The sequence below is a fragment of the Leptonychotes weddellii genome, chromosome 5, assembly GCF_054177405.1.
Source record: "Leptonychotes weddellii isolate Sample4059 chromosome 5, ASM5417740v2, whole genome shotgun sequence".
In the NCBI taxonomy this organism is placed as follows: domain Eukaryota; kingdom Metazoa; phylum Chordata; class Mammalia; order Carnivora; family Phocidae; genus Leptonychotes; species Leptonychotes weddellii.
In genome coordinates, this window is record NC_138373.1 from 117,636,939 (window position 1) to 117,660,706 (window position 23,768).

General features: G+C 40.8%; 1 protein-coding gene across 2 annotated transcripts in view; it reads left to right on the plus strand.

The window, feature by feature from the left end:
* The window catches only part of KCNMB4 (potassium calcium-activated channel subfamily M regulatory beta subunit 4), a 62,191-nt gene that overhangs the window by 31,609 nt on the left and 6,814 nt on the right, over positions 1–23,768 (plus strand). Inside the window, exon 3 of one of the 2 annotated variants that reach the window (XM_081822068.1) lies at positions 6,733–8,317. The exons of the other annotated variant lie outside the window; for it this stretch is intronic. Within the exon in view, the coding sequence (XP_081678194.1) occupies positions 6,733–6,874 (142 nt within the window). The 3' untranslated portion in view covers positions 6,875–8,317. Of the gene's footprint in view, positions 1–6,732; positions 8,318–23,768 lie in introns of those variants that run through there. 2 annotated transcript variants of the gene reach the window in all.

Below are 23,768 nucleotides of genomic sequence, written 5' to 3' on the forward strand. Positions count from 1 at the left end.
TCTGAAAAAACAAACTGAGGGTTCTAGAGGGGAGGGGGGTGGGAGGATGGGTTGGCCTGGTGGTGGGTATTGAGGAGGGCACGTTCTGCATGGAGCACTGGGTGTTGTGCACGAACAATGAATCATGGAACACTTCATCTAGAACTAATGATGTAATGTATGGGGATTAACATAAGAATAAAAAAAAATTAAAAAAAAATAAAATTATCTTTCTTGGTATGTTTTTCTTGGAATTAGGAAACCTTTTCTCAACTTCCCATAACTGACCTCCCCTTAGGTATCCTTGTTTAGAATGAGTTCTTTTGCCTACACCTAAACCAGTCACAAGTATACCACTGAGTTGGGGATAGGGCAATATCTCCTAAGTTGGATGGAGAAAGGGTGCACACCTGAGTAGAAAGGAAGGAAGAAGAAAGGGGCTAAGATGTTGTGGAACAGTCAGAAGTGCCAGCTTCAAGGTGTGTCTTCCCTGTTCTGTTTATGCAGCTCTATCCCAGAGGTCTGCAACCCTCACTTCACATAACTATGCCGTAGGAGCTTAAAAAAAAATGCACCACAGACCTATTAAATTAGAATCTCTGGTGGTTGAACCTAGGCATTAGCATTTTTAAGAATTGATTTTAGGGAGTTCTAATATGCCACCAGATTGAGAACCACTGCTTTATCCTCTCACTTATCACTCTACTGGAATAATTTGTGGACCCATCTTCCTCATGAGACTATATAGGGGTTAATGGTGTAGGACCTATTTTCTTTGGCTTTATATCCTTGGGACTTAGCACAATGCCTGCTTCTCAGCCAATAAAAGCTTGGTGAATGAATGAAATGAATGCAATGTGCCAGATTAATAAGGAAGGTTCTTTGCTTCCAAGGAATTAGAATTTATTGGGAGGAACAGGTGCTTATGCAAATAGAAATATGACTTCAGCTGGAAATGAAAGGGGAGAAGACCTTGAAGACAGGATGGCTGCAATAAAGAAACAAAGGCTTGACAATGTAAGATACATCAGGTGTTCAGGTTATTTGATAAGGAGTGGTGAATTTGTAAGGTGGAGAGGTAGTTTGAGGTTAGATTTCTAAAGGGTCATAAATGCCGTACTAAGGAGATTGTCTGCCATATGGGCAATGACAATTTGTGACAAGTTTTGTTTTGTTTTTAACCAAAGACGGACTTGAGTGGATCTCTGATTTAGAAAGTAACCAGCTTAGGGCCCCTGGGTGGCTCAGTCAGTTGAACTGACTGATTTCAGCTTCAGTCATGATCTCAGGGTGGTGGGATCAGCCCCACGTTGGGCTCCACGCTGGGCATGGAGCCTCCTTGGGGTCCTCTCTCTCCCTCTCCCTCTAACCCCTCCCAAATAAATAATCTAAAAAAAAAAAAAAGAAAGTAACCGTTTCGAGTGTTGAATGTGTATTGGAGAACAATGGAGAGTTAAGGGCAGAGTGCTCTAGCTCAGTGATGGGGAGAAAGTAAGGAGAGTACTGAGTGAAAAAAACAACCTCTTTGAGTGGCTACCATGTGCCAACCATTGTGAATAACATTGTGTTTAGCTCACCAAATTTCTTATAGTAGTTGTAAATGCCAGCTGCATGTAACATATGAAGAAAATGAGTCTTAAAGGAGTTAAATAACTCACCCAATGTCCACAGCTATTCAGTGAGAAAAACTGGAATCCAGTTAGTCTGACTTCTGAAGCTCCTTCTATTAACTGCCTGCTGGTCCTCATGAAGATTTTGGAGGGCCCAGATGAGAGCAGAAGTAAAGCAGCCAACAGAGGGGTAGGTCAGGAAGATGTGTGAGAGTTTCAATCAACAGAACTTAATGACAGTGTAAGTGCTGAGGAAGAGGAAGGTGTCACATTTGCATGGGTGAGAGAAAGGACAGGCCAGCTCTGACTGTGCTGAATTCGAGGGACTCACAAGAAATCCAGAAGATGTTTGAAAGAGTTAGAAATGCAGAGTTTTATTTTTATTAAAGATTTTTATTTATTCTGGGTGGTGAGGGGCAGGGAGAGAGAGAATCCCAAGCAGACTCCCCACTGAGCGCAGAGCCTGATGTGGGGCTCAATCTCATGACCCTGAGATCCGGACCTGAGCCAAAATCGAGTCAGGCGCTCAAGCAACTGAGCCACCCAGCTCCCCTAGAAATGCAGACTTTTAGTTCAGGAGCAGGCGGTCCGGGCCAGTGTTAGGTCTGGGAGCGATAGAGGAATCAAAGAGGGAATGCATACCAGGGATCCATAGAGAGGAGAAATGTTGACAGAGTTTTGGGATCATCTATACCGAAGGTACAGGGAGAAGGAAGGTGGAGGAAGTGGCCAGATGGTGAGAGGCGAGTCGAAAGAGCATAGTGTCTTGGAAGGGGAGGTTTTAAGGAGAAAAGGGCAATCAAAAAGGGACTATTGAGAAGTCATTGGTTTTGGCAATCAGAGGTCTGTTGGCGGTTTTTGTGAAAACGGTGTAGGTGCCATCTTAGAGCAACGGAGTTAGAAGCCATTTTATATTAGCCTGAGGGGAGAATGTGAAGGCACTAATAAGTGCAGACTACCCTTGCAAGAAGTTTGCCATATCTGGAAAAAGAGTTTGGGGAGGAGGTAGTTCAAGGAAAGCAGGAATGGGTTCAGAGAAGTGAGCCCGCTACAGACTAAAACTGCTGAGGAAGAGAGAAGCTCTCTTGTTGAGCTAGACAGTAAATGAGGCGGAGTGAAATGACACACCCTGAGGAAAATGAGACCAGATGAAACAAAAGGAGTAGTGGTCTTCTTTCTGTGAGGTGGGAGCCCGGGAACAGGGAAGGGGCACTAGAGGTCAAGACAGTTTGATTCTGAACCCACTACCAAACGAATCGAGTGATCCTTTACGCTTCCTGCCCTGGACTAGGAGCTGGTCTCCGAGCTGACACCTGCAGCTGGAAGCAGGCAGGGGCTCCCCCCTCCCACGGGCTGTCCTGACCAGCTAGTGGTCATCTTAACAAACTTCCCCTCACTCCCCGCTCAGGTATCTCTGAAGGCTGCCTCCCCCAAACACAGCTGCCTCCTGTGGGCATGAATTCTGAATCTCCTCAAGTCCCCAGCAAGAAGGACTGTTCCTCCAGAGTGGTGAGAACTCTGAAAGACCTAGCCCTGCATTCCATGCTACTTGTGTTCACTTGAGCAACAGGAAGTGTCAGCCCTTCGTACCTCCTTCGGAATGATACCCATTCCCTACCATTGTCTCCCGGTCCCATTCCCAAGCTGTCGGGGGTGTAGACAGAAGTGGGGGCAGTCTGTCACCACCCAGAAGCACTCAAAACATGATTTTAAACGACTCTGGGAAATCAGAAGTTTGGAGTCTGGCTCTTGTACCACGACATATGTAAGAGGAAACGAGCACTGGAGGTGTGAAAATGGCAGCTCTCAGTACATGTCTTACTACTGCTAAACATGTAATAAAAATAGACTTACTGTAGAGACACCCAGATGCTCTCGATAAGATGAACTTTATATTTAAAGTAACCTTTAGATTTCACTCAGCTGTAGGAAATTGGGGAGAATAGTTACCAGGAAGTTTCCATTTTCAAGAAAGGATGTTACAGTATTTTAAAAATCTAAGACAGAGATTATTGGAATATCAGCTTTCACTGTTTAAGTCTTATGTAGGAGAGCTTTACTGAAGAGTAGAATCTGCAGCGGCCAGAGCAGCTACCAATAGCCATGCCCGCCCTGGGAGGCCAGGCCCCAGCGCTCACCCTTCCTACCACCCACAGGGAGGAAGCCGTGCTTGGTGGCTGATGCTGGCTACTTCCATTTGTGATCTTCCCAGATAATCTTTCAGCTCTTTGCTTCCCTCAGTGTTGGGGTTCACAATCTCCTTCCAATGTGTGGTTTTCCCTCTTACATTTTTTTTTTTTAGTATATATAGGTAAGTCACATTTACCCTGCTTATACCATTTTGTTTTCTCTTAGCCTTTCCCTGGCTTATCCTTTCTCCGTGAAACTCACCTTACGCCCTTTTACTGAGTACGCTTTGAGATCCTCATTCCATTGACTGAAAACTTCTTTGCAGTCCCAGGCTTGTCATATAATTCTCCTACTTCATCTTTGCCTGACTGGCTTCGCCTTGAAGAGAGCATGTCCTTGGGAAATGGTTACTCATTCCTCAATTCCCTCCGGATCAAAGGGCTGGGAGGAGCGATGGGTCTTTATTTTTTGAACTTTTCCTTTTATGGAGAGCATAGTGGTTTGTTTGTTTGTTTTTTTCATGCAGGTCTACTTTTTAATATTTTGTCCTCCTAAGTGGATAGTAGCTCACAGAGTGGACATAGTAGGTACACACACACAAAAACACACACACACACCTGTCCAACCAACAAGTCCAGCCATGCCACCTGCAGTCTTAAGTTCATTCCCTTGGTCCAGGCCCTCACTATTTCTCATTATTGAAATGATCGTCGACTAGTCTTTCAGCCTTGGACTTTCATCCTCGCCCGCACTATACGGTTGTGTTTTGTTTTATTTAAATCTCTATTCGATCTTGTCACAATTCTCGATTAGATTTTTCTGCCTTCTAATTGTCCATAGGATAAAGACCATGCCTTCCAGTTCCAGCTCCAACTTCGGCTATTTAATTATGTGCTAGTCATGCGGAAACAAAAACAGAGCAATTGGGGGCGGGGGGGAGAAAAAGCCAGCCATGCCCCATGCCTTCATGGAGCTTAGAGTCTGTGGCCACACCGTCAGATAGATAATTATAACGTGGGGTAAATGCTGTGAAGGAAAAGTGAGGGTGCTGCTACGAGATATTGTAACAAGGTGCGGAGTTTCAAAGGCCTGTGTGAGTAAATCATGACTGGGTGGAGACCAGAGGGTGTTCAAGCGTTAGCTAGGAAAAAGTGAGGGGAACAATATTTCAGAAGGAGACACCACCATGTGTAAAGGTTCTGAGGCAAGAGCGAGATTGGTGAGTTTTAGGACCTGAAAGGCCATCATGGCAGGGAGGCTATGAGTGCGGGGGAGCATGGCGAGCGTTGACACTAGAGAGAAAGTAGATAGGGTATATGCAGGTTTCTTTTAAATGCAGTGAGCAGCCAGGGCTGGGTTTTTAGGGGAGTGGTGACATGATCTGACTTAAAGGTTTCCACTTGTGTTGAGCTGTTCCAGTTACCTCAGAGTCCTCTTTGTTTCCCTTGCATATTGATGCCTATGCCCTGGTCCCTTTCCTCTTCCCTCACCTGGGGACACCTTCATCTTTTTCCACCTCTAGGAATTAGCATAGCACAGTGGTTATGGAAGGCGCCCTGGAACTAGCCACTTTCTAGTGTGTGTGGCCTTGGCTGTGTTCCTTTAACCTATCTGTGCCTCAATTTCCTTTGTAGAAGGGGGAAATAATAAAGTTATTGTGAGGTTATCAAGGAGATGCCATGGGCTTAGCCCATTGTATTTCCTATAAAAATGTTTGCTTCATTATTTTACTGCTATAAATAAGGTTTTCCTCAAATGTCAGTGTGTAACCTTCTCTTACCTTTTCTGGTACAATTACTTGCTTCCTCTTTCTGTGCTTCCATGCTGCTGTGGTTGTTTTTGTCACCCTATCATAGAGTTAGTTGAATATGTACCCTTCTTTCTTTATAGATTATGAATACCATTAAGAGCAGCAATGAAGTAGCTAGCATCAGGCACCTGTGTTTACATTTCTCCTCTACCAGTTATTAACTCTGTGACCTTGGGTAGATTGTGCAACTTTTTGATCTTGGTTTCCTCATCTATAAAGTGAGGATAACATTATCCATCTTAAGGGTTTTTTTTTGGTAAGGATCATAGCTGCACAACCGTGAGTGCTTAGTAAATGTATGTGTTTCTCTTCCCTTGCCCTGAGAATTTCTAACACATAGGGTAGAAACAACTATTCAGTGAATAGTCTGGTTACTCAGTGACGAGGCTGAGTGAGGTGTCAAATGAATAAGGAGTAAGGGTTTTATAAATGAGTAAAGCAAAATAGAACACAAGCCCAAAATAACTAAAAAGAAGAGATTCTATTGTTAAATAAAATGATTATCTTGTACTTCTGATACTGCACAGATACAGCCTAATTTTTAAGTTCATTCAAAGTATGTTTGTCCTATAGTAGATCTTTTTAAATTTAATTTACCCATAGCATTTTAGAGGAAGATGAACATTATGGCCTGACCTGAAATTGAGTAGAGTGCCCTTTAAACACAGTTTGAAAGCCATTAAAATAGAAGATTAAAAGCAACGAATTAGAAAAGGACCGCTCACTCACTTGGGGCTTAGTTTTCTTATCTATAAAATTTGATAGACTAATAGATTAAATGATCTCTAAGATTCCCTCAAGCTCTTGCATTTTACAGTTTTGTGATTCTCTGATTCTAAAGGCTTGTACACACAATCACAACAGCTTAAGATGCTAGATAAAACCCAAATGGTGAAAAGAGAAAGAAAATCAGCAAAGAACTAAGTGGTTAACAGTCTGGAGCTATTTAATGGGGGAGCAGACAGTCTTCCTACCTCAACAATAATTGAGTTTCATAATGATGACACTGAGTCATCCAAAAAGGTTAAATTTGCTTCAGTGTGCTCTCCTTAAAAGGTAAGGGAATGTGTAACACATTTTTGGAAATATTTTTACCAATAATATTTTAGCATTTTTGTTAGTTTTTATTCAACTTAAAAGGTTAAACTTTAGTTATTTGGAAAATTCACTTATGTGAATATTTACTTTGTCTTTTCATTTTAGGGGCCACAAAGGTCTGCCTGCTACAAAGTGCTCATCACTCTTCTCTTGTGGTCTTCCCCTTTTCTGTGTCCTTGATTTCAACCATAAAATCGCCACCATTTCGGTCGCTTATTCTTTCATTTATTCCATAGGCTCTTGTTAATCACCTGCTATGTACCAGGCAGCGGTGGTCAAAGATAGTAAGACACTAAGACTTTGTCTCTATGTTCAAGGAACTCTTTGACTAGTGTGAAATACATTTATGTAAGTAAATAACTGGAATGCAGTATAGTAAGTTCTATAATGATAGCGATAGATAGAGAATATAGGTATAGATATAGATGTAGATATAGATATATAGGGAAAGTTTGGGTTGAATTTTAGAGTGAGTAAGACTTTTCCAGACAAATGAAGGCCAGGGAAAGGGATTTCAGGGAAAACAATAGCATGTTCAAAAGCAATATGATTTGTAGTATCATGGGCAACTGGAAGAAATGTAAGGAGCTTCATATGCTTGGAAAGTGCCTTTAGGGGAAAAGTGTAGATGAACCTGAAGAGGTTGAATCAGATAACAGTACTTTGCTCTTATGCTTTGCTAAGTGTTTTAGACTTTATGTGCGGTGGAGGAGTGACAGTCACGTTCGTGTTCTAGAAAGACCAGTCTGGTGGCTGTGTGGAGGATAGACTTTTGCACCAGCCTGGGCAAGGGCTGAAAAGAGCTTGGGCAGAGGCAGACTTAGTGGAGGAACAAAGGGAAGGGATGCACATGAGGCTTTAAGGAAGTGGAACCCACCAACTTATAGATGCACGTGATGCATGATGGGGCAGGTTAAGAAGAGGATGGAATTGGATGATTTTAGCTCTCTGTCCTGGGTGAATGTATTGGATGCAACATCTGCTGGGGGTGGTTCTAGGGAAGCTTCTGCTTTCCTGATGTAAGTACCTCTGCTTCCTGTTTCCACCCCCTTGTTCTGGCAGAAAAGTGGAGAGATGTGGCTTGAGGCCAGGAATGCAGAAGCCACTGGGGCAGCTTTGAGGTGACATGCATGAGGAAGGACATCTATATATTGAAAAGAGTAGAGCAAAAAGATAGAAAGAGCCAGCCTCCCAGCACCATCATTGAGTGGCTGCCCCTTGTCTGGCCTGCTGACCTCTGGATGTCTCGTTATGTGAGACAAACACCACTTACATGCTTACATACATACCTCTGCATACATTTATAACCAATATGGTAAAGAACAGTTGGTCAATTGTAGATGAATTTCACAATGTCTTTGCATTTGTTGTTGTCTTATGAAGCCCTAAAACCAGATTTCTTTTAATATATGTATATGGTGAATTTAATTGTTTCATTGCCTTCTAAGTTTTCCTTTGTTTTTTTTATGGGACAAATTACTAAAGAAAAAGCCTTGTCTTTGCTGGCAGACCTCTTGGGATACAGATGGGGAAAAAAAATGTGTATATAAAGATAGGAACTGATATTCTGAACAAATTCCGTAGGGAAATTTTATTGAGTTTTGAATGAATTACTAAATACTAGCCTTGATCTTTGATAAAAATGCAATTTTTAATAAAGCTTTTTACTTTTGGTTGCTATTTACTCTGAAAAATACTTCTTACAATGTGTCGTTAAAGAAGAGACTTGTTCTGTAGTGAAATTTTAAAAGAACATATTGGCTTTCTCTTTAGGCATTGAATCCAATGATATATCTTGAGCTTAAAGAATAAAACAGTGAATCTGGAATCTTAACCAAATTGAATCTTTTCCATATACATTTGTGTCTGGTTACATATTAAGGGAGATTACATCAGAACTGAAAGCTCTCTCTAGTCTCACAATTTGTACTTTTAAAAAAAAAGTGGTGACTGCCATGGCTTCTCCAAGTATGCCCCGGACTATGCGTGGAATTCACTGCAGTGTTTTTCCAAAGTCTGACATCCAAACCGCTGTAGGCTGTATGTTACTTACTTACGATATCAACCTGAGGGCTTGTTTTCTGATGGTTATTCAAAGTGTTTTTACACTTGCAGATTAATCTCCTAACAGCTTTTATCCTGTGGCAATAAAGCTAAGAATTGGGTGTTATTAAATCGCTTTTCATTTAAGATCGTGGATGCAGCCATCAAACAAAGCTCTGGGGGAATTTGTGGGAAAACTACAAGAACCGTAGGACAAGTAGGTCACAGAGTGCAGCATCGTCAGAGGGCGGAATGCGGGGCAGGGCTGTGCGTCAGGAGACTTCAGTTCTAACCATAGCTCACACCGTGACCGGGTGTGTGACCTTGGGCTACTTACCGGGGAGCTTTTGCCTCAGTTTCGTCTCAGATAAGATAGGGCCAGATCTAGCCTGTAGCACAGGGAGAGGGTATCCGAACCCGGGAGACATCTAGTCATTCACTCCACAAGCGAATTCCTGCCACATTTTTTTTTTTTTTTCAAAGTATTTTCCATTCTCTATTTGAACAACTCCGGTGACCATGGACACATCACCTCTCCCTGAAGAAGCCCATTCTGTTTCCAAACATTTTTAGTTGTCAGTGACTCATTTGGGAAATATCTAGCATAGGCCCCTCCATAGTGACAGAAAGTGGATTAGAGGTCGGCAGGGACTGAGGAAGGAGGGAAATGGGAGTTACTGCCTAACAGCTCCAGAGTGTCCTTTTGGGGTGGTGAAAAAGTTTTGGAAACAGATAATGGTGATGGTGGCACAACATCACAAATGTAATTAACGCTACTAAATTGTATACTTAAGATGTCCACTTTCATATTATATACATTTTACCACTTTAAAAGCAATTTCATCTTGGTTAGCACTGTGGTGTGAGTCGGAAGGTAGAGCGTATTGAGTTTTACAGCAGAGGAAATGGCCTTTAAGGTCACGGGCCAGGGAGGAGCAGGCTAAGGATCTGAACCCGAGACCCTGACCCTCAGTGCATAGGGGTCCTACGATCCACACTGTTGTCAATGTTTGTGATGTTCTTCTGTGCTTGGAGCCGGCCTGAATCGGGGAAGCCGGAACATTTCCGCCACCATCGTTCAATCTAGAGACTACAACTCAGTTAATGGGGCCTGACAAAGCACTATTTGGGCAGCCGCAACGCACTGTTAAGTCCTACAGAGCTTATTTATAGTTAATCAAACTGAGTCCTCCCAAATCTGCTTTATACATACTACTCTCCAAACAGCCCCCCCTCCCACTTCTAAACTGGGAGGATGGCGTTCTGGATTTAAATGCAAGGATTTAAAATGTATCCCTATTTAAACACATATCGTTGCTTTTTCTGATTCTTCCACTCTCTTCCAATTATTTTGAATCTTGATTCTAGCACACATCATATTTGTTACTTCTTTCATCATAAAATGTTAATCCAAATTGTAAATCAAAATGACTTCGATCCCCTTATTCGAGTTATGGATAAAAATGCCAGAAAGGACTGGGTCGCAGACAGACACCTGACTGTTTAGCTGGTGGTCTTCCCCTGGCCTTACTTGGAATGACCAGCACCTTCATATAGGCTTATTCCGTTCCAGAAACTGTTTAAGTGCTCCATACATTGAATCTCATTGAGTCTGTGGAACAGCCCAACAAGGTGTTATTGTCACACTCATCACTTTATGCATGAGGGAATGAAACACAGAGAGGTTAAACAGCTTGCCCGAGTCACACAGCCGCCAAGTGGCAGAAGCAAGATTCAAACCTATGCCCTCGGCTTCCGGAGTCCATGTTCGGAAACACTGGGCTGTCCTGCCACTGATACGGCCAGGATTCCAGCCCGTATTGGGATAGGGTAACATAAGGCACTCAGTGAAATCTGATCAGAGACTGCTACTATAACATTCTTTAAATGTTCCATTGGTGGCAAAATAATATGAAATGCCAGACAAAGGACTTGTGTTTTGTGTGTGCTCTGTCTTCTCCCAAGAAACTTAGATTCTAAACTCCTGTTCTCCTTTCATGTCTGCTCAAAAGATATTTCTTTTTTACTTCCCCAGGCACACTTCAGTCTTCCTCTTTTATTACCTCAGCACTTTGTACAAATGTTCGTTCCTTTTTGAACTGTATTTCTACAATAAACAAACAACAAACATTACGGAGCCCCTGGGGTGCGCAGCTGGAGTTGTACTGGGTAGTGGGAATAGACACGATGCTCCTGCCCTCAGGCCTCCTGCTGGCCAGGGAGAGCCAACACACGAGTACAGCCCTGGGGTCTGCCCCATTGTCAGTGTTCTGCAAGTGCTGTGGAATGGCTGATTGGAAGAGAATTAAGTACCAAGAAAGTCTTTGAAGATGCTCAAGTGTGCATCTGCAAACTGTTTCTGTGCTTGAAATTAAGAGAGGACTAATTTCGACCACCATGGCTGTTTACTTAGCCGAATTGTAGGGTGCCCAGCCGTTATTTGGGTGTTTTGGTCAGCTTAGGCTAAACTGTGCTGTGCTAACAACCTGAAACCTGGGTAGCTCCTAACAATGAGAATTTATTTCCTGTTTACAGTACCTGTCTCTCTTGGGTTATAAGCAGCTTTGCGCCATGCGTTATCACTTCTGGACCCCGGCTGAAGGAGTGGCCCCCATCTGGGACATTAATACCAGTCTCATACAGAGGAAAAGAAAACAGATTTCCCCAGGGATGCCCATGCCTGTAATTTTTAGTGATTTTCAGACTGTTTATCATGTTTAGTCCCAACGATCTGAGGGCTATTTACATGTATTTTCTTGAGTTTTGAACATCACATGTTACCAGGGTAAAGTCAGGTTACTGACACGTCTAAGAAAAACTTTAAGATTGACTGATAGGATTTTTTAATTCTGTTGTACCATAAGTCATCCCTTTGCTATGCATATTTCTCTATACAACTTCTGTTTTCCAAATAGCAATTTATCCATTAGGAAAAGAGCTTTGCAATTAATTTAGCTCATTTTACTGTATAGAAGTATTTCAGTGTATGTTCAGTGCACTTTTCCAAGAGAAATAACTGCTTAACAGATTATAACAAAAATGAATATAAAGCTATTATTCATGTACTCTTTACTATATATTTTAGCGGTTAGAATGAAGGATTCATTGCTAGCCTCAATAGAAATGCTAACTTATTTCTATCTTCCTACATGCAGCAACAAAGTATATCTACTCTGCTAATTATCTAATTAAAAAAACCAACAATTTGGTGCATAATGTTAATAAAATGAGTTCTTAACAATTGGGAAGCTTCTAGAATAACAATATTGTAATAGGAGATAGCCCTGTTTCCTTTGAACTTTTACAATAACAAAGAAGATAAGCAGTTCACCCAGGATACATTTTTCAGATCCTCTCTTTAGAGCTGCCAAAATAATGAAGTCATGCTGATGGGAGAGGTATATAAAAGAAAATCAATTGTGGTGACTGGCGAATTTTTCTTCATTGAGAATCTAATTACAGGGAATGGGACTTCACTGAATCAGACATTAATGATTCCTAGGAGTAAGTTGTGGAATGGGATACAGGATCTTTTTCAGAGGTTTGGGGAGAATAGAATGTCTTTTCACCCGCTTGGGCTATTTGGCATAGATAGCTTCACTCGGCACTGGCTTCTTTCCTAGTGTGCTGGGTCTGGGACAGTGCTGTGTGGGGCAGGAGCAGTGAGGGAAGTCTTCTCAAGCGTGGTAAAGCATCTGAGTGGGAGTGGGGCAGGTGAGTTGAAGGAGAAAGACCCACCAGTGACAGTAGTTATGTGCACGGGGGTTGGTTGGATGGGCTAGAGATAGATTTTAAAATAAGCAGGAAGAAAAGAAATTTTGTAATGACAAAAAGAATAGTAAACATGATCACTTTCTCTTAGAAATTTTCTGAAAATAGTTGGCACAGTCTGTAAAAATACAAGCAGATACACAAGACTGTTTATGCAAATACATTTATGGTATTTATGACCTCAAACAAATCCATGCGGGCCTTTGAGAGAATTCCTATGAAGTCTAAGACCTTGCTTCCTACCAGCTGCCCCGCCCCCACATTTGCTTAACTGAAACTCCATGGCATTGGATTTTCATTCCCTTCTTATTACACTAACATTTACTGAGCTCTCACTTTGAGCTTAGCACAGTGTGATGCTCTTCTAGGTGTTAGAACCATTGGAAAAAAATATCCAGGCTTTATGGATTAGGCAGACCCACTGAGACCACTCTTCTTTGTGAGGGTATTTGCATTTGAGTCATGGGTAGGTGAATGAGCCCTCATTGCTCTGTCCTTACTGATATTTTACTAGTTAAGGAATGCCCCACCATCTTGATTTTATGTCAAAAATCATGGGGAAAATGTTTTTCAACCTCCTTTTAAATGCCACATTTCAACTGCACACAATGTGGCAGTATTGTTCAGATGGTAAGAAGACACGTTGACATTTGGGGGGATTCCTTACCCACCTTATTTCCTTGAGAACCAAACTCTGAAGCTCTTGCCAACCTTATAAACACCCAATGGAATCCCTGCTCATATGCATATTTTGGGTCATCAGTATGTTTGTCATTTCTCCCTGGAAACGGTTTCTCACACCTACGTTGCAAGTGTGTGATCTGTGATTATATCCTCTGCTAGTTTTCAGTGTCCTCTGTGCATGGAGCAAGGGCTGAGAACATGATTTAGCTTAGGGAAATGATAGAAAATGTGGTTGTTAAAGTGATCTTTCAGAAGTCTTTTTCTATGGGTAGTGACTATGCTAAATGCAACCCATGACTTCCTTTTTCCAAAACACTGGAGTAGGTTTGAGCACTAGGATCTCCGGATCATGGTATTAGACGGACATACAAGACACTGGCTGAAATTTTTAAGCCCTTAGGTATCATCTAATTTCATTTCAAAGGGGAGCCTCTACCTTGTTTTTGAGGATTTTGAGAAAAAAAGCACATAATTACTTTGCTCACTGATTATCCTTTTGGTGTGTATAGCCTTTTCTATAACGAGAGCTTCTCGCTCTACTTTGGGATTGGCTTCACAAAGTGAATAAGAGGCCCTGTTGTTTTGTTTTGATCAGTGAGGGGAATATTGGGATGTCCTGGTTTAATTAGTGCTGTTGTTTCTAGGCTCTTCCAGCCCTAGTTTGTTTAGGAAGTCCCTTCTGTATCACCGTATTCTCATACATGCTGGGTTACAATGTGTATCATTGATATTTAAGAAATAGTTCCTCTGAATAAGGAATTGAAAAACAGAAGGGTGTTTTGAGCATTAACATCATAAATCAACATTTCCATTTTCTGAGGATGTTTCTCCAGGAATAGGTATTTTTGAGATGGAAAATGGGCTCTGAAAAACTTCCTTTGGGAACACAATGGCCCACCCTTATACTTCCCCACTTCTTGATAAAATCTGATTTAATAATACATTATTGATCTTCAAATATGAGAAAAATAATTGTATGGCACAGTGTGAGTTTTTAAATAGTAAAATGGATTGAATAGAGGGGTGCCTGGGTGGCTCAGTCGTTGAGCGTCTGCCTTCGGCTCAGGTCATGATCCCAGGGTCCTGGGATCGAGCCCCGCATCGGGCTCCCTGCTCGACGGGAAGCCTGCTTCTCCCTCTCACACTCCCCCTGCTTGTGTTCCCTCTCTCGCTGTGTTTCTCTCTGTCAAATAAATAAATAAAATCTTTAAAAAAAAAAAATGGATTGAATAGAAATTGTAAAACTGTTTTTATAAAATAGAAGTACAAGGATCAGAAATCAATGGTATTAAAATGACATGAAGATATGATCAAACTATACACTCACTACCTCTATTTCCACATGTGGAAATTCTACCTCAGTTTTTAAATTCAGAATTTAAAAAAAGCTCTGAAGGATGGTCAATGGAGAGAAAATTTAGGAAGGTCAAACTTATGATGTAGCCTAGGATTGTGGTTAAAATTAATACGGAGAATTACTAGTAACTTATTGTTTCTGGAAAGATCTGAGTAAAGAAGAATCAAGAATCTTTGGTTACTGGCTAAGGAATAAAATTGAAAAGGAAATAGCAAAGATATGCTACTAAGACAACAAGGAAATCCAATAAAAAGTAGGGTGTCGGGGCCCCTGGGTGGCTCAGTTGGTTAAACGACTGCCTTCGGCTCAGGTCATGGTCTCGGGATCGAGTCCTGCAGCGGGCTCCCTGCTCAGCAGGGAGTCTGCTTCTCCCTCTGACCGCGCCCCCCTCCGCCCCCCCGTCGTGTGCTCTCTCTCTCTCATTCTCTCTCTCAAATAAATAAAAATCTTTAGAAAATAAGGTGTCAATTCCTTACTGAGGATTTCAGTGAAGTATTGTATTAAAATTTTCAAAGTTCCATCGATGATGTGGTTAGGAACAGCAGGTGGTGAGGGAAATAGTGGAGCTCTAAGTAGGCAAAGGCACAATGGAAGGAAAATGGTGTGGATGAGGAAGAAAAGAGAAGTGTTATTAATATCTTTGGGCAGGTGTGTATTGTATGTAAATGCCTTTGTCATAATAAAAGGGCAAATGGGCAAAGAATGAAAAAAGTAAATATTTTTTTAGCATTTATTTTTATTTTTAATTGAAGTGTAGTTGTCATATAATATTAGTTTCAGTGTCTAACATAGTGATTCAACAATTATATATAGTATGAAATGCTCACCACAGTAAGTACGGTTACTATTTGTTGCTATTACAGTATTATTGACTATATTTCTTGTGCTATGCTTTGTATCCCAGTGACTTATTTATTTTCTAACTGCAAGTTTGTACCTCTTGGTATTTTTTATAACTCAGGTTGGGATAATAGACAGGAGTTTTATCATCTTATGCTTTGTTTTGGATGCTTCTGTTGATGCTTTAATTCTCAATGACTAATTAGGGCAAGGGGTAGAAAACCTGTGTTAGTAAAGAACTATTTATAATATAGGATAGCAGTTTATGGTAGTGTGGTTGTCTAAGTACTAGCTCCCAGAGGTATCTGCATCCTAATCCCCATGGATTTGTGTCACCTTACCTTGTTACCTTATGTTACCATATATGGTAAAAGGGACTTTGCAGATGGGATTAAGTAAAGGATCTTGATATGGAAAGTTACACCCTAACTGTAATCACAGGGTCTCTGTAAGAGGGAGGTAGGAGGTCACAGGAGTAGTAGTGGATGTGGCTATGGAAGCAAGAGGTGCGAGTGATGCCGAGAAGGGGTCATGAACCAAAGAATGTGGGAAACTTCTGGAAGCTGGAAAAGGCAAGGAAACAGATTCTCCCCTAGAGCATCCAGAAGGAACAGCTGTGCCAACACCTTCATTTTAGCCCAGTGAATCAGATTTCAGACTTCCGACCTCCAGCACTGTAAGAGAAGAAATTTACATTGATTTAAGCCACTAAATTTGTTATAGCAGCAGTGAAAACATACAGGTAGTAATTTATAGATAGGTCTAAGTGTAACTGACTTTTACAGTGAATGTGAGCTTTCCTTCAACTCTAAGCTTTGAAAATGCCACAAATTTTCCAAAAATTCTGGCTCTGTGTTGTTATGCTCTGTGGGTTGACAAATTCGTTTCAGTTTCCAAAGTTAGGAAACTTGGGTATGGACTTGATTTGAGGCTGTAATGAAAAAACTCAGTTCAGTCTTCTGCTGTGCATCTTTATCCCTCATATAGAACACTTTCACTTCTGACGTTTCTCATCACCGATTGTGTGGGGTTTTTTACCCCTACACTAAGCGATTCTCCACAATACCAGCTGGGTGTCCTATAATGTAATTCAATTCTGATGCTATCCACTGGTAGATAGTGCCAGATCCCACAGGTCAGGGGCTCAGTCCCACAAAACTGTCCCCTACTTCAGATGCCAGTTGCAAGTCGTAGGTCCCCAAAAAACCACTTTTGTTTTTTGTTTTTTTTTTTTAAAGATTTTATTTATTTATTTGACAGAGAGAGACACAGCGAGAGAAGGAACACAAGCAGGGGGAGTGGGAGAGGGAGAAGCACGCCTCCCACTGAGCAGGGAGCCCAATGTGGGGCTCGATCCCAGGATGCTGGGATCGTGGCCTAAGCTGAAGGCAGACGCTTAACGCCTGAGCCACCCAGGCGCCACCTCTAATAAGGGTTTTATTTCACATTTTACAAATGAGGAAGTTGAGGCTTGGTGAGATAAGTCACTGGCCCAAAGTCAGTGGAGAGTCAGAACTCCCACTGCCTGTCTTATGAAAATCCAAAGCCAGTGTTCTCTCTGGGGACCCACAGCTCCCTGTTGGACGTGTGAGTCTCTGTCTGGGGACCTCATTGTATTGAGAAAGCAATGATGATGTGATGAAAATTTCATAGAGCTATATTCTTTCCTGAGAAAAGGAAAGGTGGAAAATCACTCCTGAAGTAGGAACACTCTTGCCTGGAGCTTCCCTGTAGCCAGCAGAGGAAGTTTCTTAGAAGTGTCATCTTTCTCTCTCTCTCTTTTTTTTAAAGATTTACTTATTAATTTTTAGAGAGAAAGAGAGAGCACACATGAGTGAGTGGGAGGAGGGGCAAAGGGGGAGGGAGAAAGAGAATCTCAAGCAGACTCCCTGCTGAGGACAGAGTCCAACGTGGGGCTCCATCTCAGGATCCCAACATCCTGACCTGAGCCGAAATCAAGAGTCTGACGCTTAATGGCAGGAGCCCCAGAAGTGTCACCTCTTACTGTCTCCTTGCTGTCCTGGGTTTCAGCTGTCCTGGTTTGGGTCAGAATTTATTTTAATAATACTAAATTTAATTATTAAATAATAAATGTATTATTAAAATAAAATTAATTAATAATATTTTAAATAATCATATATAGTAGTATTTTTGCTCCATGGAGTAGAGGAGAAAAATGAGATTTGATTAGTTCTAGGTTCTCTCTGTTAAAACTCGTGTCATTTGTCCTCAGAGTGGAGCCTGTGTTTTTGTTCTGATTCTTTCTTTAAACACAGCTTTCATCACCCTTTCCGTTGTCTGCAGCATTTCTCCCCGGCCTCCTTGTTCTGATTTTGCCTTCCTGGCTGTGTGCTTGTGGGTTCATGTCACTGTTGTTTCTTCATCCTTGGCTCTGCACCCTCCCTCCCGTCTCTTTTATATGCCCTTTAAAACCTCATCTCCTTGAAGAACTCCCAGTCCAGCCTTGCTCTGTTCTTTAGGTGGCTCTTCTCTCTCTCCTTGAGATAATGGCAGTTGTTTAGCTGGTGAAGGTTTCTTGGAAAACTCCTATTATAAAGAGAACCTTCACGTAAAATGTCGGACCACAATATGGGCTTATACTCAAAGACATGGGGACCACAGATTTCTGTTATTTATCATGTGAAGATCATGTTCAAGTAAACATATTCACAACAGCTCCCATAGTAGTCCATCCACATCTATTGGCAGGATAACTGAAAAATGAAAACAAGAGGTAGAGGTGAAATTTTCGAGTAGAGCAAAGTATAATTGCTGAGTCAAAAGTCATACACATCTAAAATTTTAATAGATACTAGTAAATAATCATCCAAAAAGAAGGAGAGTACAGTCACGGAAAGATAATTGCTCCCACTGAGCGGGGAGTCAAAAAAAACTTCACAAGACCCGTAGGCAAAAATAAAAACAAATAGCTAAATTCCTATGAAAAGATGCAGTTTGGCCGGAAAAAACTTGTAGCCCTATGTGAAAAATATAACCTACCTGGTAACTCAGAGACACTGCAGACCAGACCACCCTGAAGAACAGTAATAACTTTTCTTAAGAAAAGCTCATAGGAATTGCTGGACCAAAACTGTCATCTAGTTTACAAAATCCTTCACTTCTCTGATGAAATCAGCCAACCAAAAGTCATGCTCTCCAGCATTCTCTGTCACTGACGCAGGCTGCGGAGGCTGGTAGAGGAGGAAAGGGATTTAATATAAATTTAATGCTGTTTCTTAGATCTAATCTCAAAGAATATCTATATAGCTTAAAAATTTTCTTCCCATTTTTTTTTTCCAATGGGAGAAAAACAGAGGATTTATAATTAATAAGACCTTTTTCTACCAAGCTCCTTCAGAATAAGATGGATTCATTGGTTTGCTTTTTTTTTTTTTAATTTTTTATTTGTGAGGGGGTGGAGAGAGGGATGGAGGGAGCAAGCAGGTGCACAAGCATGGGGTGATAGAAGCAGGCTCCCTACTGAGCAAGGAGCTCAATGTGGGGCTCGATCCCAGGACCCTGGGATCATGACCTGAGCCGAAGGCAGACGCTTAACCGACTGAGCCACCCAGGCAGTCCCTTTTTTTTTTCTTTTAAGACAAAAAGTCATAAGCATTTTCTTGGTTTGCAGGTCTTGACAATGACCCCTCTTTCTTTCTGAGAACTCAGGAGATACCCTCTCAGGCAGGGATTATCCCTAATACATTCCTGACCTCAGGGTTCTTAGAGTCAGGTTGGGAAAAAGACATTCATAAAACATAATTACCGCACAGTGTAACTAAAACTAAAGGAAGTGGGGCGCCTGGGTGGCTCAGTTGGTTAAGCGACTGCCTTCAGCTCAGGTCACGATCCTGGAGTCCTGGGATCGAGTCCCGCATCGGGCTCCCTGCTCGGCAGGGAGTCTGCTTCTCCCTCTGACCCTCCCCCCTCTCATGCTCTCTGTATCTCATTCTCTCTGTCTCAAATAAATAAATAAAATCTTTAAAAAAAAAAAAATAAAACTAAAGGAAGTTGTTTCTCTGGGAGCTCAGGGACACAGTGGTTTCCCGGAGCCTCTGCTTTACAATACCTGGATTGAGACAATTCCTTGTCTGGGCTGCACCTGTTAAAGACAAACATCTTAACCAGCCAGAAAACATTTGCCAACCCCAACCACCAGAGTAATTTAATGTTGTTAAATGATGGCTTGGGGGATAGATTTAGGGGGTAACTTCTATTTGTATTGCTAATCAAGAGATTGATTATTACTGAATTTTTTTCTTGATGCACATATTAGAATTGAAAGGAATCATTTGCTTATTAAACCTATTCTGTTTCATAACGTTGCCACCTTTAAGCCTACCCTTATAGGACTGGAAGGCTGACTACAGAGGGTACAGGCAGCTGAGGGGGAATGAAGACATCTGTACGAAAAGAAATTATAATTTGATCAAAGGGATTTCTTGTGACTTCAGCCAGACAGGCTTAGGTGGTAGAAGCTATTTACAAATGATACGTCACTGCCAACATTTTAAAATCATCTTCTGAGTTGTGAGCCCCAAATTTGTAATGATAATCATTATTACCACCCCTTACTGAATTATTAAATACTCACTATTAAGCAGTCGTCTGCCTAAACCCTCCACATACATTATCTCATTGACTCCTCAGGGACGCCCTGTCAGGTAGATATTTTTATCACCACTTTATAGATGAAAAAATTAAGAGCTGAAGGGATTAAGTATTATTCTTTTTTTTTTTTCTTTTTGGATGAAGTATTTTTCCTAAAATCATGCAGTTAGCAAGTTGTAAATCCCACATTTAAACCCAGGTTTGTCTAACTCAAGGTCATGTTCTGAATCACTGCCCTACACTTGCAAGGCTACTTAGGACTTACCATCAGGTGGACTTCATATTTATAATTAATTCAACCCTTAATTGCTCCAAAATAACACACCTGCCAATTTGCTGTCAAAGCCAAAGCCAAATGCAAATTTTTCTCTCTAGAAACTGCAGGTCTGAGCCTTGATTTAATTTCCTCCAGGAAGAATAGGCAAGCTTGAGGAACAACTCTTATACAATTAAATATTACGACTCTAAGTTCACCTAATTGGAGAAAATAGTTAAGAAAATGTAAGGGTATAACATTTATAGATCTGTAAGCAGCCTTTCACCCATAGTTGGGAACCATCTTGAGGCAAAGTTATGGTGTTGATAGAATACTTCGCAAGCTTTTAAAAGCCCTTATCACAATATCATTGCTGAAATTGAGTGGGCAAAAATGGTCTCATGATAGAACAAGTCATCACAAAGAATACTGCAAAGGATCTCTATGTTCTGATCTCTGTATTCCCACTGTAATTTATAGCATAACTGGATACAGCTTTCAGATTAGCTGTTCGAGTGCCTTCCTTTGGTCATACAAGAAGACAAGCATACTTTTCTCTTGCCAGGGTTTTAAAAGTGCTTCAAACAGCAACTAAACACATTGGCTGATTACTCTCAATAAGGACAGCTTTATGCCAAAACCAAATTCAGTGTTTTTAATAGCTAATCTTCAATGTCTTTTGGTAGAAAAAAAAAATCTTTTGAAATCTTTTAAAAAATCATCAATCAATAGATCAAGTCATAATTCAGTCCCCTTCTAGAAAGCGCGTAGCACAGTCTTGCTAAAAATTAAAACATTTAATGATACCCACATCAAAGTTTTCCTAGTTTAGAAGTCAGTGGTCAGCAGTTCCTGCCTGAAAACCTTCTATGTCATAGTCTCATCTTACGTGTGGTACTTCAATTAAATATCTGTTGATACATTTGATACTTCAGAGAAAACCTTCACAGGCTGTCTGAAACCTGGCTCCAAGTAGACAAAATTATCTGGGAATGAATACATGTCAGGTTTTTGGTTTTCATTATAAAATATCATTTTGTCACTTCTGTGTCAGGGATCTAACCTGACCATAGACTCTCCTTTCAATGAGTAACATAGAATGCTTGTCAGTGATTTCAGTCTTGAACGATTGGCTCTTCACTTACTGTTAAAATCCAAGCTGATACACTTGATATTTTAAGAAGCATTAAGGTCAGTAATTCCCAGATGTGAGTAATTATTGGCATCACCTGGAAAGCTGTTTAAAACCTCAGTCTGGGGGCACCTCGGTGGCTTAGTTGGTTAAGCAGCCGACTTTTGATTTTGGCGCAGGTCATGATCTCAGGGTCCTGGAGTCCAGCTCCAGGTCGGGCTCCTCGCTCAGTGGGAAGTCAGTTTGTCCCTTTACCTCTGCTCCTCCCCCCTCACCCACCCCCACTTGTTTTTTCTCTCTCTCTCAAATATATATATATTTGAGAATATATATCTTAAAAATCTTAAAAAAAAAAAACCACCTCAGTCTGATTCAGTAGATCTGAGACTTTGGAATTAGTATTATAAAAACTCCTCACATGATTTCATTAGCCAGCTTTGTAAAGCTGCTCTTAGCCTTTCAAATGTGTTACGCAAATTACTTTATGTAAAAGTACACACCATCTCATCTATTAAGTATAGCCCTAGCAAAAAGTTTGTTCTGATGAATTGGCATGCTTCTCTTTTTTATATAATGGCAGCTGTAGAACTCATATCTGTCCTTTTTCCCTTGGGCACTGGGACGCTCAGAGGTAAGTTCCACTTATGCTTAAGGCAGGAGCTCTTCTTAGTTTGGACTTATATTTTTTTTTTTCTCATCCTAATTACACTGTATTTACTCTTTACTGTCAGTTTAAGAGTTTTATTTTACTTAAGTCTTTTGTTTTTATTGTTATCTATTTAAGATTCTTCTTAAAAGTAGGTCATGTTATAAATAATAAAAAAGGTTTAGAGCAGGAATAGAAAGGACCTATTCAAAAGATTTGGAGGATGAAATCAGTACATTTTTAAATGTCATTTGACTATGCTACTCTACCAAAGGCCTGGCATGTTGGACTGACGTTATGCCTGCAGAACTGTGTTATGATTGAGATATGATGAAGCATTTGTAGACTTTAAGATTTACACAAAATACACATGTGCAAAGTCCTGTAATGATGTAGTATATTCTTTCTCATAAAGATATGGATAAAGCTGACAGCTAAAAAAGTTTTCCAAGGTTTATTGAATACCTGATATGTAAAAGTAGGTAATTGATATGTACCTACTCTAAGAAGGGTTTAAGGAGTGCTCTAAAGATTAATAGAATTTAGCAAGATAAATTAAAAACATGCAGAAAATAAGACAAAGCATGAGGGGTCTGGCTGGAACAAAAAAGTTGCATAATCTTGTTATGGCAAGCCAAAATTTGAACTTTCTAGCAGCGTATATGAAAAGGAAAGTTCTCTGCTCAGATAAGCAAAAAGTTCTTGTGATAATAAATCTAAAAAGATTTCTACTTTTGGGGCGCATGGGTGGCTCAGCCGGTTAAGTGGCTGACTCTTGATTTTGGCTCAGGTCATGGTCTCAGGGTTGTGAGATCCAGCCCTGCGTGGGGCTCCATGCTCAGTGGGGAGTCTGCTTCTCTTCCTCCCCCTTTGCCCCTCCCCCCACTCATGCACACACTCTTGCGTGTGTGCTCTCTCTCTAAAATAAATAATCTTAAAAAAAAAAAGATTTCTACTTTCTATAGGATCTCATGGAGAAAGTACTTGGAAGTAGGTCATCTTTTCTCTTCATTGGTACAGTTACCATCACGGGATACCAGTAATTTATTATGCAGTTCAGATTTTTACATGAACTTTGAGGTAAGTTTAAAAAATTTTCCAGCCCTTTAAAAAAAGAGGTCACCATTTTCTCTCCCTGTCAGCCAACAGAACAGGTATTGAGAGATGGAAGAAATCTCATTTGGTGAGACAAAGTCAAAGGGAATGTATTTTTTATATTTAGGATGATATACACCAAATCTTTATCTTTTTTTATCTGGTACAACTAGGTCTCCTTCTCTCCTCCTGTCTTATCCCAGGACACCTTCATGCATTGCACCTGCTGCCCAAAAGTATGTGGAGGCCAAGAAAATAACCTGGACATAAGACTTAATTAGACAGTTTCAGAAATAGCCAGCTAAGTAGCTTTTTATGTTTCACTCTAATTTTTTTTTAACTATTAGAGCTTTACACAGTGCTTCCTGAACTTGATTATGTATTGGAATCACCCAGGAGCTTCTCAAAAATGCAGATGTCTGGATCCCACAACCTCATATTCTGATGCAATCAACCAGGACTTGAAATTCAGGAGGTTGCATTTCAGCAAACACCAGAGGTGGTTCAGATTTGAGAAAAGCTGGCCGAGGGGGCAAATAGTACAGGTTTAAAAGTCGTATAAATAGGGTTTCGAGACACTGTGTTACTATTTTATGTTGTGTAATCTTGAGTAAACTCGTATTTCTTTGATTGTAAAATGGCAATTAAAAATCTTTCCATCATAGGGTTATTTTAAGGATCAAGTGAGATTAAATGCCCTACCAGA